The following is a 13994-nucleotide window of genomic DNA, read 5'->3' as shown; positions in this document are numbered from 1 at the left end:
CCTGATAATCGAGCTCACGATATGTATACCAGCTTCATCAGCCGTGAGGGTCCTTGACTCCTTACTAGGAGCAGACTTAGCGCTGCATAACTAAAAAAAAAAAAAACAACAGCAGCAGCACGAGTTAGACGACGCCAACGCGCTTTTACCCTCTGCCAGTCAAGTATTAGATGCCCGAGAAAAAAAAAAAAGCGTTCGCGTTCGCCTCACGCCGGAATATTTTTTCCATATTAGGCAAGCACTTCGGTGCGTGTTGTCTGAGAACACATACATCATCGAACATATCATGGAATACTAAGATAAAACAAAACAGCCAGATTGTGACAACACAACTTCCAATTTCATTCCACCATTCTCAAACAAAAAAAAAAGAGGCACTTGTACTATGTAGGTACTTTAGCAAATAGGAACTTGCTAGAGGGGGTATTTGGATCGTAAACATGCATGACGCAAAAAAAAAAAAAAAACAGAGCTAGTGATTTTGAACAAAAAAACGCTAAACGGATAAGGAAAAACAAAACAAAAATTTGGCGATCTACCGCAACAGGGAACCAGAAAAAAGCCAAGAACGCAAACGTACGGAAAGGGGGGGGGTATCATATTTTGGTAATGAACAAACCTCGGACACAGGGAAGGAGGGTGAACATACTATCAACCAGCAGCAACGACCACATCAGCCACCACACGAACATTCACCGCCGGAACCTCATCCGGCGGTCCCCTCTCGACCGACAACTTCCCCTCCCTATTCAACCTTGCAAAGTCACAACTCGCATCCACACCTTCACTCTTGATCCTCTCCACCTCAAGCTTCCCAATCCCCAACTCATCATCCGCAATCCAAACGACCGGCTGTTTCTTCCACAACGCAGGATGATCGAACGCACGCTCATGGAACCCTGACGTCGTGTCTAACTCATCCTCTTGTTGAAGAGGGAGTGGTGTGGTAGGAATGGCGGTGATTTCAGCTTGGCCGGTTGGCTCTTTGGGCGCGAGATCTGTCGAGGAAAGCGTTTGATCTTGCAGGTAAGACGAGCGAGAATAAAGAATGTAATCTCTGGGGAAACGACGGTTGAAGAGCCACCATTTAGCAGCGATCGTAATGATAATAGTGATCACCTATACAAATAAATGAGAAAACGGCGTTGAGTATTCAACACCATAGTAACAACGTTGACATAGCTTACCATCAAAATACCACCCGCGAGATCAGCTTTGCCCGTCTTCTTCTGCTGCGAGTAGGACAAGAAGAACAAAGCGGTCAAAAACCATTCCTCAATGTACAACGCCACAAACACAGTCTTGAGCGCCAACAAGTAGAACAATCCACCCGTCTCCCACGATTCAGGTTGATCGGCACACCAAATGAGCAAGTACTTGTAAGCGACGTATAACCTAGAACGAATAAGAACGAACACCGGCGAAAGGGAAAATAAATAAATGGATCAGAACCCAACTTTCCTAATGGGACGCCCGGACAAAAAAAAAAAACAAACACTCACAGCCCAAACGCCACAATGGTCACAACGGTCATGATAGGCTGAATGACCGAATAAACCACACACAAGCAAACAAGCAAGCTGATAGGCGGCCACGTAAGACTCCACTGGAACGCGATCAACCGCGTCTCACCGAGCCAAAACTTCCTTGGAGTGTTACCACCCAAGATAGGACGGAGGAGATACATGACCGTCGGGATGGCTTGCGAATAGGCTTTAGCTGCTCCCGCCCACGTACTCGCGAGTACGCTAATCATTATTCAACATCGCATTAGAAGAGCCAAATTTTGACAGCAAAAGACTCACAAAGTCAGGAAGAATATAGAAGCGGTAGGCAAGTTCTTCGCAAGCAACGAGGGCAGTTGATGAACCGTCTTACTAATGTTCGACAACGCCCCGACCAACCCAGATGAGAGGGTAACGATCAAGAAACCATGAATCACTTGGAAGAGCCAGTAACGCTGGAATAACTTCAATTCGATCTCGCTACAGAAGACACCGCCATCGAGGTGAGATCTTGTGTGATTTGGCGAGGGGAGTGAACGTACCTAGACTGAGGAATACCCTGCATGTTCACCAGCTTTCGAAGAATGATGATGAGAACGATAAACAACACCGTGAGCAAAACGGGAGGTAGAACTCCTTTCAAAATCCCAAGTACGGCTACATCATCGAGAATGAGCCTTTAAAAAATACGGAGAACCACTACGAAACAGGACGTACCACTCGGAATTTTGCAAATCCAGCGCAGGAAGCTAACCGTACTACAGAGCGTATCGATATTAGAGACAATACCAACGAAGGCAACGGGGATGGCCCAGACTGTTCACCGATGCGCAACGTTAGCTCTATGGGGGAAGGAAATTCAAGTAGACGCACTTATGATCAACCCAATGGTCAACGACCAACTAACAATGTTCCTGATCTTCCGATCGTACGCATTCATCGACGTGTTGTTCCACACGATATCCTGATCCAAACAATCAAAGGTTACTCTCTGGTCAATAAAAGAAAGCCAGCCGTGAATAACCCACCTCAGGCACAACTTCGATCCTCGAATCGATCAGCCTCATGCTCAAATCCCCGCCTTTAGCACTCTTAACCAACCTCGCAAATAAATGCGCCTCATACTGATTCGAGAACCTAATCCACGCCGTATTCCCAATCTTCACCTGCTCCTTTTCCTTGCTTCCTTCACCTTCACCATTCTCTTCACCCTCACCTGCACCCTCGCCCTCATCACCATCAGCATCCCGCACGACAACCGCCTTAGCCCTCAACGCTTCCAGCTCGTCATTCCTCTCCTTAATCCACCTAGTCGAACTCCCCAAAGTCCTCCTCTCCCCATAGAGTCCCAAAAGCCCCAATCTCCATTTAGGTCTCTTCGAAGGCTTAACATATTCATCAATCACATCATCGCTAACCGCCCTTCCATCTCCTTCCAACCCTTCGTCGTGATAAGCCACAACTTGACCTTTCGCACGAGGACTTTTCCCTTTGCGTTCATTCTTCGCTGCCAATGCTAACAAGGACGCTTCTGCACCTTCAAGTCGTTCACACTCGGCATTTCGTTCATCGTAAACTTTTTCGATTTGTTTCAAGTTCGTTCGCGAGAACCAAATCGCTTGAACGGACGAGGGAGCCGTAGTAGCAGCTGGAGGTGGTCCCGTAGGGCTAGCATCCTTGTCAGTAATTGAAGAGGGACCGGTGACCGTGGCTGCGACGAGTCCCAGTATTCCTTCTTTAGTGAGATAACGGGGAGGCAAATTCGTGACCATCACTGTACGTGTACGTGCGAGTGCCCGGGATGTATGCGTCTCGGATGCTAGCCATGCTTGTCGTTCTTCATCGAGATGGATCAACTCTTTATAGACGAGGTAAAGCGTCCAGACTAGAATAAAAATAGCGATAAACTGTTAGTTTTAAAGCCATTATTATTTGAAACAGGTGAGGATTACGCACAAACGAGGATGATTGCAACGAGATAGTATCCGACATGACGATCGAGTTGGTTGGCGCTGACATTTCCGAATGTGAGGAGGTTAAGGCCACTGAGACCACCATGGGAGGTGGCAGCAAGAGGGATAAGGACAGCACACGATAAGAAGACGAAAGGGCCAAGAAGATGCAGTCCGAATACTTTAAGACTGTCACAGAAAGAAGGTCCAGAACATGAGCGTCAAAACGAAAAAGGGTGAAAAGGTTGACTCACAAACGAACGAAGAAATAAGCATCAAGACCATTGGCAGCGATGATGGCTTTATCAGGTGTGCCCAATATAGTTTCCCACCATGAAACTACACCATCTGGAAGAGGATCAGGAGGTTGTTTTCCAGGAACGGTAACGTCAACTCTTGGCTGAAAGACCCTTCGAAATCGTTTACGAAGGAGGAACCATGCTACTGTGAAAACTGCTACTGTAATGAGACCGACGATCAACGCAGAGATGAATTGAGCCTGTGAGTTTTTTGTGTCAATGTTGGGATGGGAGGAGGAAGAGAGAAAGAGGGCTCACTGTGGTGGCTGATTTGGTGTCCTTGCCTGTTGCACTCATTGTCGAGCAACGGAAGGAAGAAGAAAGAGTGGTGAGTCCCTATAAGACTGGAAGGGGTTGGGGGGGTTGGAGGGGAGAGGAGAAGAGGAGACGGGAGATGAACCCTCGAGAGCACTTATCATTATCCGCACCCAATTTATATCGTCCCAGAAAATGCGAGGAAGTCTCTCAATTACGTTTTGACAGATTCGATACTAAATAATTCAATAATAAACTGAATGGAAATTTATTCATTCCCTATCTAGGTATATCACATGATTGCTCCAATGAGAAGGATGGATCATACTTTCGTCACAACCTTTTCCAAGTCGAAAAACATGGCAAGCGCGCGGCTCCACTCCATCACTCCTTCATGTCACGGCTACGCAACCTATCAGCGATGTCACCACGCCTGGGCCACACTTGGCGCATGCACAATCTGAATAGCGGACATTCCTTCCTTCGGACATCCGAAAAGCTCTTCCTCTTCTTCACAAGATTTCCCAAAGTCGCGCACAGCAGGAGCCGAGTAAAGGGAGATCACGTGGCCCCACTGCCCCATTGCTGAGTGCGTGCGGTTTCACAGTCGTGTACCTGGCCATTTACTAACGCGTAACACTCTCCCCGCCCGCTTGCGTGACGCTCACCAACGCTGTGCTGCAAGGCACACAACACAGACACACACAGATGAAGCGAACAATTACATAGCGGAAGCCGCGTCCGTGGACGGAACCAAGACCGAATTGGAATATATATTTCGAACTCAGCCTCGGAGTCGAACATGCAAGCGTCAATTCATTTCTTTCACTGTCAGTGTAACTCCCAAAAAGGGAAACAATAGCGTTCCCGGATTTGTCCTTTTTTTCTAGCCTATTTATATCCACCTGTTTCAGTACAAGTATAATCAAGACATGGGTACGGATGGGTTACCGGCGAGCTGGCAATATGTATTGTGGGAGATCATAAATTGGGGCATGTTTTGATTCCTGTAGTTGTAACCCATTACGCATGCCAATGGACATATGACGGAGTGCATACGACAACACGCACACACACCAATCAACATTGGAATACAAAATGACCTCCATACATAACTTCTTTTTCCCCCAACGCTGACGATAGCATCAACACGCGACATTTGCTTCCGAGCACACGTCACTAGTACAAGCTCATCGATCGAAGTACAGGCGCATTCACGTGTCACATTTGCCCAATCCCAAAAACAAAAACAAACAAAACAGGACTATCGTCGGTATACCTAGATATCCTCTCCCTTGCTGTACCAAACAGCCGCGGAAACAAATCTCTGTTTCCAACACGCCCTATCACGGCACTCGTAATAAGCTTAGCCTCATATGTTATTACCATGCCGGTTTTGACAAGTTCATCTGACGGGTGGTAGGGCACCAATCGACTGTGAATTTGAGGCGAGGGAGGGAGCTTTAAAAACTTTTCTTTCGCACGGGATTGGGCACCAGGGGAGAAGGCAAAAGGGGAGTACCACGCCAAGGGATAGAGACAGCAAGTGCCTGTTGACGTATAAGGGCACGAAATCAACTGTGATTTGAGATGAGGAAAGGAAGGAAACCTTCTGATCAAAAGGCACCGGAAGACTGTGATCAGAGATCAATGCCATTACGGATTTTCAAGCTTCCCCTCTTCCAGGGTTCGCACGGGAGTAGCAAAAAGGGGCAGGCAGGGAAAATGGTACAGATTTAGATGGCTCGCCAACACAAAGCGCAGGCCGGAGTGCAGGCGCGATGAGAGCAACCGAAGACTCTGGGCCGGGGGCGGGTGTCTGTCGCTTTCGAATCCTCCGCTTCAACACGCACAATACGCATGAAGTTGTATGCAAACTGGAGATGTTTTTTTCTACGATCCACGTCGAGTTTGTGAGGGGTGAATAAAAACATTGCAAAGGAGGGTGGAGGGAAGAAAAAGAGTAGGGAAATGATCATGGGATATGTATGGGAGGAGAAAACGAAAAATGCTTACATAGTTGCAACAAACACCAAACAGCAAACATCGGTCTTGCGCTAGCATATATAGTGATCCAAGGAGTTCCCCGGCACCACGCAAGCACTGAACCCACCCAAAGATCAGGATTTATGGGAGCATGCTTAGTTTACTGATCCTCCGTAAAGAATTAAGGATGCGCCGTTCTCCTCCCTCCTTTCAACTGAAATGTGTCTACACGAATTGAGAAAATTTCACGCAAGTGTACCTATATCTTCTTGAATGTCGAGCGCAAATAATGAGAATCATCGTTAAGGATGAGAGGCAATCAATACGCGGTATTCTCATACATAGTAGAGGCATATACGTCAACCCTGCGCCTGCGACACAGGACCAAGAACATTTCATCGACGAATAGTCTCATGGTCCCCATAGGCATGAACGTCCGACGTAGCTAGTGAAAGCCAAACACAGAGGCCAGGGCTCGATCCAATCCGGCACGGCTTCCGCCGCCGTGGGAACGCATCTTGTTAAAGAGAAAACGGGCAATTAAATTCAATATTGCGCGGCCTTCTCACTTCCCCCGATCCCGCTCTCGATCCTTCACCCCATGGCTCCTCTTAACGTATCCATAAAGCATGCCGGGAAGGCATACCCTATCGAGCTCGACCCCGAAGAATCACCATCCGTTTTCAAGCATGCCATTTACTCCGTGACTGGCGTACCTCCAGAGAGGATGAAAGTCATGATCAAGGGAGGATATCTGAAAGTGAGAGTGACACACAACTTCTCATGATTTTCACTTACTCATTTCTGGCGATACAATAATCCTAGGATGACACCGACTGGAAGAAGGTCGCACCTAAAGAAGTGGGACCAATTGCTTTCAGGCAGACAGTGTGGGGCTCCATAGCTCACTGGGCAACAATACAATTCATAGGGTCAAACCTTCATGGTCATTGGAGCGGCAGGAGAGCTCCCTAAGCCTCCAACTGAAAAGATTGTCTTCTTGGAAGACATGACGGACGCGCAGTTAGCCGACGCGGTCTGTAACAATGAACCAGCTTTAATCTCAGAATAACTTGGCCCGACTAATTTCTATCGATTTTTTTTTCTTTCTCCCAGCTGAAAATGCCAGTCGGTCTTAAGAAGTAAGTTTTTCTTTTTCCCCTTATACAACTAGGAATTTTGAGCCCCATTGCAAACATATTAGCCTCGGAAACACATGTTACATGAACGCGACCGTTCAAGTTCTTCGCGGGATCCCCGAATTACGCCCTGCTCTTCAGAACTATTCACTCCAAGGAGGAACCGCTAACCACAAGCTGGTTAACGCCATGAAAGAGCTCTTCCAAGGGATGAAATCCACGACGGAAGGTTTCCCTCCCATCCAGTTCCTCGTGTTGCTTAGAGAAGTCCAGCCTCAGTTTGCGGAAGTCCGGAATGGCCATTATGCCCAACAAGGTACCCACATTTTAGATACTACCTAGAAAATAAAATTATGCTAATGGCATGGACAAGATGCTGACGAATGTTGGGTTGAACTCCTAAACTCCATGTCCAACGCTTCATTACAAGGTTTAACTTCGGATAATGAATCTAGTTCTCAGAAAAGATTTGTAGATCAGTATCTCGCTGGAGAAATGACGACGACGTGAGTAGCCTTTTTCTCTCCTATCGGATCTCCCCCCCCCTTTATGACGTTAGGGCAGTTTTAAATGCGACGAGGCACCAGACGAACCGCCCACGATATTAAAGGAGAGAATCCTAAAGCTTGACTGTCCAATAACGATCTCCACCAATTACCTTCAAGCCGGTATTTCTGATGCACTTGACCAGAAGATAGAAAAGACGAGTCCTACTTTGGGTCGCGAAGCTGTGTACACGCAGACCAGCAGACTGTCACGCCTACCTGCCAATCTAACTGTACACATGGTTCGCTTTTATTGGAGAAGAGACATTAATAAGAAGGCCAAAATCATGGTACGTCTTTCTCTCTCCCTTACGCTACCACGTTCATCTTTTCCCCCCATTCTCGTAACAATTCACATCCCATAAAGCGAAAAGTCAAATTCCCATACGATCTCGACGTAATCGACATTGTGACACCAGAACTCAAAGCCAAAATGCTCCCTCTCTCAACTAAACTGAAAGAGATCGAAAAGGAACGCGATGAGCGGAAGAAGACCCGCCGAAAGACCAAGGCTAAAGCGCAAGAAGATGCTGCCATCGCTGCCGTAACATCCACACAGTCTCCCGTAACAGGGACTGCACCGCCAGCATCCCCCACAGTTGCTGTGGGGGGAAGTACCGGGCCGGAGGTTACAATGGAAGGGTCGGGACCGTCGGGCCCCTCGGGATCAGCTCCTCTCCCTCCCGGCGTGCAGGAGGATGAAGGGATTATACGCGCACGAGAGGTCGAGACGTTAAGGAGCCTAGTGGACCCCGACCTCGAGAGCGACGTGGGGTGCAGTCCACACGGTTTGTACGAACTCGTTGGTGAGTTTTCGAAACACAACCAGGAAGCATAGGACTGAACACACACACACACTCTCTGTCCATGATTCCAGGCATCGTCACGCACAAGGGAGCGTCCGCTGATGGAGGGCATTACATCGGATGGGTGAAGAGGGACGCCATCGAAGAGCCATCCCCAACTGCTAAGCCTGAGGACAAATACGACGCTACCACTGATGAATGGTATAAATTCGATGATGATAAGGTTTCAGTCGTGAAACAGGACAAGATCACAACTCTTGATGGAGGAGGCGAGGACAGCACGGCTTATATATTGCTGTACAGGTTCGTCTAATCCACGCCCTACCGCTAGTGGGTTGTCGAGTTAATACATCCTTGCAGGAGCAAAAGTCTAGCTTGAGTTCTAATGTACCCATGCAGTAGCAATCTGAAAAATATCAGACCATTAACATCGTCGCGTATCTGTAATTGAGATGGTTTCTGCTACAGTATCAACATGTATTAGCCACAATGGGAACATAGCCAAATCGACAACGAAAGCCCAACCTGGACGGCACCTTTGTCAAATAAATCGGAAGATGATAACACAACTGTACAATACAGTGATGCAAGATGCGGTTAATAACAAGATAATAAAATGGCTGAAGAAAGTAATGTGCTACTATGGAGGGATCGCAATACGACGCCTGGTGGTCGTGGCGCTGGGCGCCCCGGGTTGTTGGGCTTTTGGAGTGCTTTCTATATCGGGCTGGTTTTCCTTGTCCGCTGTTGTTGGGGCCTCCTCCGGAGTGGAACCTAGGGACGAAGATGATCGTTGTTGCAAGCGTCGGACAGGCTTGGCAACACTTGTCGAGGAAGGTGCCGCACTAGAAGCATTCAAAGGGCGTGAATTAACGGAAGATGAGCGCTTCATGGCTTGTATGGCCGATGCTGTCCCTATTGTAGTGAACACGCCGACTCCTGAAGGTCGTTTGGAAACGTCGGAGTTCGACGCGCGGCGTATTGTGGTTGTGCGGGTCGTCTCCGAGCCTGAAATGGCTGATGCAGAAGCGACAGACTCTACATCGCTGTTAGATGAGGCCCGTCTCACCGTTTGGCCAGTGAGCGCAGGAGCACCGATCGGCCGTCTTCCAGTGGCCGAACCTGTCGACGAAGTAGAAGATGGATTCTTTGCGTGCCCTAGTGACGGATAGCGCGACGTTATAGCTGCAGGCGTCGGCGTCGGCATAGAAACTCGGGGCCTGCTTATTGGCCTTGGCAGTCCCGGGGCTTTGTCCGAAGCCTCAGTCGCGAATCGAATCTGTTTGGACGAATTGGCTGGCCTGGACGAATCTTCTCGATCAGCAACGCTAGAGGAAACGCTAGAGCGACGTGACGCCGGTTGTTTGAACACTGAATCCGAAACTGCCCTTGACGAGGGTTGTGCTGAAGCAGACCCAGCAGTTCCACGAACGCCAAGTTTACGTTTGAGCTGGCGGAGTGGGGTCAGAGAGGGATGACTAGACCGATGAAACGGGATTTTCGTACCAACTCTAGCTCTTCCTGCTTAGCCTCCAATCCCATGTAAAGACCAGAATTGTCCTCTTCCAGCTGGGCCTTTTCCTTGTTCAACCTCAACATCTTGACCTCAAGATCAGCGCTGGCTTGCTTAACCTCCTTAAGTTGACGGTGCACGCCTTGCAACTCCTGCTCTAAAGTCCGACTCTTGGCCTGACTTTCCTGAAGAGAAGCTTGTGTGCTGACTTTCGTTGCTAGAGTCGATTCAAGATCCTTGCGCAACGCATCTATTTCGGCACGGTTGATCGTTGAGGATGTGAGATATTGCTGAATTTCACTCCGGAGTTTATGGGCTTCGGCCGCAGATTGCTCGAGTTCGCTGCGGAGCGTCACACACTCCCGATCTTTGCCAACAAAATCGGAAGTGGTGGCCTCAATTTTCATCTCTAACGATCGGATGGATTCCTTTAAGCCCCTGTTCTCTTCCCCAAGGATATCACGTCCCATGTCCAATTCATTGATCTTCCGACACAATTCTTCAAATTTGTCTTGGAAATGATTGCGTTCGTACTCGAGTTCCTCTAGGGTCTGAAAAGGTGCATTAGTATGTAGGCTGATTCGAGCACGGTATTGGAAATTCACTTTATCTCTGTTCCACTCAATCTGTTGTACTTTGTCTCTCAGCGATTCAACCTCGGCAACCAAAGAGGACTCCCGCTCGATCAAGACTTGAAGTTGCTCTGAAGCCTGGCTACGTGTTTCTTGCATTTCTTTCAATTGGTCTTCAAGATGCGATACCTTCGCCTGTTCTTCATCCAATACAGCTCTTAGAGATTCAATTTCGGCAGCAGCAGACATAGCATTTGTGGCGGCAGCTTCGAGATCCCGATGGTGTCTTTGTCGTTCTTGGGCAAGGGTGTCACGAGCCTAGAATCAGGGGGTCATCAGAGCACAGAGCAATTGCTGGACCGTTACACTTACGTCATCCCGCGAGTAGGTGAGATCATCGCACTGCTGGTTGATCTGTTCAATTTGGCCTTTGAGTCCCTCTTCTGTAACTGCGGCCTTTCGCAGCTCTTCTGTAGCTTGAAGATGCAGCTCGCGTAATTTCTTCGATTCTTCTTCGGCCGCCGCACACACAACAGTGAGATGAGATATCTTCTCGTTCGCATTTTCGGATAAGGTCCATTGCGCGTTCAGTTCAGCTTTAAGTATGGAGTGATCCTTCTCCAGCCTCTCCAGCGCCTCGCGCACGTCTTGTCCTGCATGTTGAGCATCAAATTCTGCTTTGAGCTTTTCATGCTCTACCTGGAGCAGCTCGTACTCCGCTGCGAGAGCTTCATGCTCTGCAGCAAGTTGTAGCCTCTCCTCAGTAGCTTTGAAAGATGCAGCCCGATGAAGCTCACGCAGATCAGCGTGCTCTTGTTCACGGCGGATGATTTCGCTTTTAAGAACGTAAACCTGCTCGTCGTTCTCTGGTGCCTGCCCGTTCAAACTGAACATGCTGATGGGTCGACTAAACGCAGAGTACGGTGTGCCAGGAGTTGACTTATTTATGCGAGACTTCGCAGGAGTAGTGGAATGCAAGGAGTTCAGAAGATCAGCTGCGCTCGTGCTCTCCGCCTCGTATGCCTCAGCCGCCTGTTTCCATCGGGCGCATTCACGCTCAGATTCCAAGAGGGTCCCTGCCAATTCTGTCTTCTCGGTCTCGAGCTCCTTCATACGTTCTTGGTCTGATGCATGCACACATTCTGCTGCTTCCAATTGCTCTTCCAGTGCATTCTTGCTCGCCTCTAGGTTACCTACACGTTGGTGAAGTTCCCTCAGTGCGGCGCTACTAGCCATGTCAAACATACTGGAGCGCCTCTTCTCAGCATGCAAGACAGCTTTCTCCTTGTTCAAAGCCTCGCACTGCACGGTGAGAGCGTTCACCTTCTGGCGCAAGCGCTCAAACTTCCGGGTTGTGCGGTCTGCTTCCGTATGCCATGCCTGAATCTCTTCGTCGGCTCGACTGATACGAGTTGAAAGGTGATCAACGAGAGTGTCTCGAGCGGAGAGATCCGCCTCATATTGAACCGAGATGGATTCAAGGAGTGACAGGCGTTCTTTAAGGTGGCTGATGAGGTGCTCTTTTGAATGGGCCGATAGCGCTTGTTGAGTACTAGATGAAAGCTCGGAGGTAGCGAAAGGAAGTGCTACAGAGTTATTTGGAACAAGAAACGCTGTATTATCGACAACAGATAGGTCGCGACCGCTGGTATGACGTTTCAGGGGCGAATCATCGATGTTTACGGATGCCTCTCGAACGGGAACAGCATGAGGGGACGGGGAAGGAATCAGAAATGCAGGTACCCCAGTATCATCACCATCTACTAATTTACGCGGCACACTTGGACGAACGTAGTTAGTGAATGAGATCGGGGTCCCTGTTGCACCATCGGTAAATGAGTCGCCTCGAGGGGTGTGATACATCGTGGCATTGGCAGCGTCGGGGGACTTCGGCGAGGAAGACGAAGCACTAGCGTGTGATGAAGAGCTCATGTTACTGAAGGACGATGATAGAGGCTGGGAGCCTGAGGGCTTGGAGGAGGCGGAGGATCCAAGAGAAGTAGGAGAAGGTCGAATTGTTGGGGCCTCAGAAGGCATTCGTGAATGAGTCGGAGTGCAAAAGAGCGATGTGCCGTCCTGCTGGTTGGCGGAGTCACAACTATCTCCTTCCTTTGCTGTCGATTCCTCAAGAACATTGCGACGGGGCGTTTGGGAGGCATCGACGAAAGTTGGATCACGGGTACCTTCTGGGCTTGGAGTGGAGTCGTTGACTGCAGAGGGAACCATGCCCATTAGCCTACTTTCGATATCCCCATAACTATCAAAAACGGGATTTGCATTCAAGTCGTTAGACACGTCGAATAAATTGTCCATGTCGGATGGAAGCGAAGGTAGATCCTTGGATGAACTAGATGAGAATGACGTTGAACTATCCTGAGATGATGGAACCGAGGGTAATGGCGTTTGGGAAAATGATGGACGATTCGTTGCGGCGAAAGGATCTCTTTCCAACAAGGGCGGAAACTTCTCAGTATTTGGTTGCGGTTGTTCATCATCGTCATCACCAGAGGAACCTGCGTCTCTGAGTCTCTGAAGGAGGGTGCGAGAGGATCCTTCCTCTTCTCCGTCACCAGAGGATGCCGAAGCATTAGGTGTGATGATACGAAATGCATCTCGCTGATTGAAACGCACAGACTGTCCTGTACTTGGAGCACGCGGATCCCGCAAAATGGAGCGCACTGAACCACTACTTGGCGTCTTCACATGTTGAGGTAGGGCTTCCGAAGTGTCTAACGCGCGAGCCTCGGGTAGTTGCTCAGCGGAGGGATCGGAGAAAGGGTCGCGAAGGGGATGATTTCTTGACTGGGCGCGCGTGCCAGGCTCAGCAGCGGGGTTTTCTACACCACTTTGTGAGGTTTTGTGAGCTTCCGACCCAAACTCGCTCGGCAGACGCGAACGGCGAAATATGTTGCGTGTGCCGCGCTTCGATGAGGCTGAATTCATACTCGATAGTGATGCATTCGATTCATTCGGTTGTCCTACTGCCAAGGAGGTGCCTTCCCCGTCAAATGAAGGCCGACTGTCTTCAGATTCTGTTGTGGACATGTTAAAGATGCACGCCCTCGGTATATTCTTTACTCACGGCGTCGGGAGTTGTCATGATTGTTATATCTTACAGGATTGAGCGACTTAAGCCTGCTCCACATACCGACGCACTGAGAATGAAAGCGGCGGGACGCAGCCCAGAGCGTACAGCACGCAACACGTAGACGTCCAACACGAAAACAAAGCTGAACAACGGAAAAACAAACAGAGAAGTCAAAACAAGTTCAACACTTCATCGCAAAACCCTAGACTGAATGCGATAGTCCACGTGATGCAATCATAACACGGGAGCAGCCTAGAATTGTCAACTAGACCAAACAAAGGATCCAACTGCGACCAGTTGCATGATTATCCATTGCTGGAAGTGTTATATACAT

At 48.9% G+C, this 13994-nt stretch overlaps 3 protein-coding genes across 3 annotated transcripts; 1 reads left to right on the top strand and 2 right to left on the bottom strand.

Annotated features, from left to right (window-relative positions):
• Nucleotides 1-651: 651 nt before the first annotated feature.
• On the bottom strand, nt 652-4053 carry EI90DRAFT_2912545 (uncharacterized protein; the record flags this gene model as incomplete). Its single annotated transcript, XM_039054464.1, has 12 exons — nt 652-1119; nt 1188-1395; nt 1503-1748; nt 1806-1985; nt 2048-2162; nt 2223-2321; nt 2379-2469; nt 2534-2677; nt 2765-3390; nt 3462-3646; nt 3712-3956; nt 4015-4053. The coding sequence occupies 12 exons, from the start codon at nt 4051-4053 to the stop codon at nt 652-654; spliced, it is 2646 nt and encodes an 881-aa protein (XP_038918872.1).
• A 2437-nt stretch (nt 4054-6490) lies between these two features.
• On the top strand, nt 6491-9085 carry EI90DRAFT_2969410 (uncharacterized protein). The gene is made up of 10 exons (XM_039055652.1): nt 6491-6757; nt 6823-6858; nt 6929-7033; nt 7114-7139; nt 7202-7452; nt 7510-7642; nt 7701-7971; nt 8049-8487; nt 8559-8790; nt 8848-9085. Exons 1-10 carry the CDS (start codon nt 6599-6601, stop codon nt 8864-8866), a joined length of 1671 nt encoding a protein of 556 aa, XP_038918871.1. The 5' UTR covers nt 6491-6598; the 3' UTR covers nt 8867-9085.
• Nucleotides 8753-13858, bottom strand: EI90DRAFT_3047215 (uncharacterized protein). Its single transcript, XM_039059536.1, has 6 exons — nt 13655-13858; nt 10945-13604; nt 10606-10890; nt 9994-10551; nt 9013-9937; nt 8753-8949 (listed from the first exon to the last, which is right to left on the bottom strand). The coding sequence occupies exons 1-5, from the start codon at nt 13716-13718 to the stop codon at nt 9128-9130; spliced, it is 4377 nt and encodes a 1458-aa protein (XP_038918870.1). The 5' UTR covers nt 13719-13858; the 3' UTR covers nt 8753-8949; nt 9013-9127.
• Nucleotides 13859-13994: the final 136 nt, after the last annotated feature.

The sequence above is a fragment of the Cantharellus anzutake genome (assembly GCF_015039405.1).
Source record: "Cantharellus anzutake strain C23 chromosome Unknown EI90scaffold_12, whole genome shotgun sequence".
Classification (NCBI taxonomy): Eukaryota; Fungi; Basidiomycota; class Agaricomycetes; order Cantharellales; family Hydnaceae; genus Cantharellus; species Cantharellus anzutake.
This window is presented reverse-complemented; position numbering and strand designations above follow the sequence as displayed.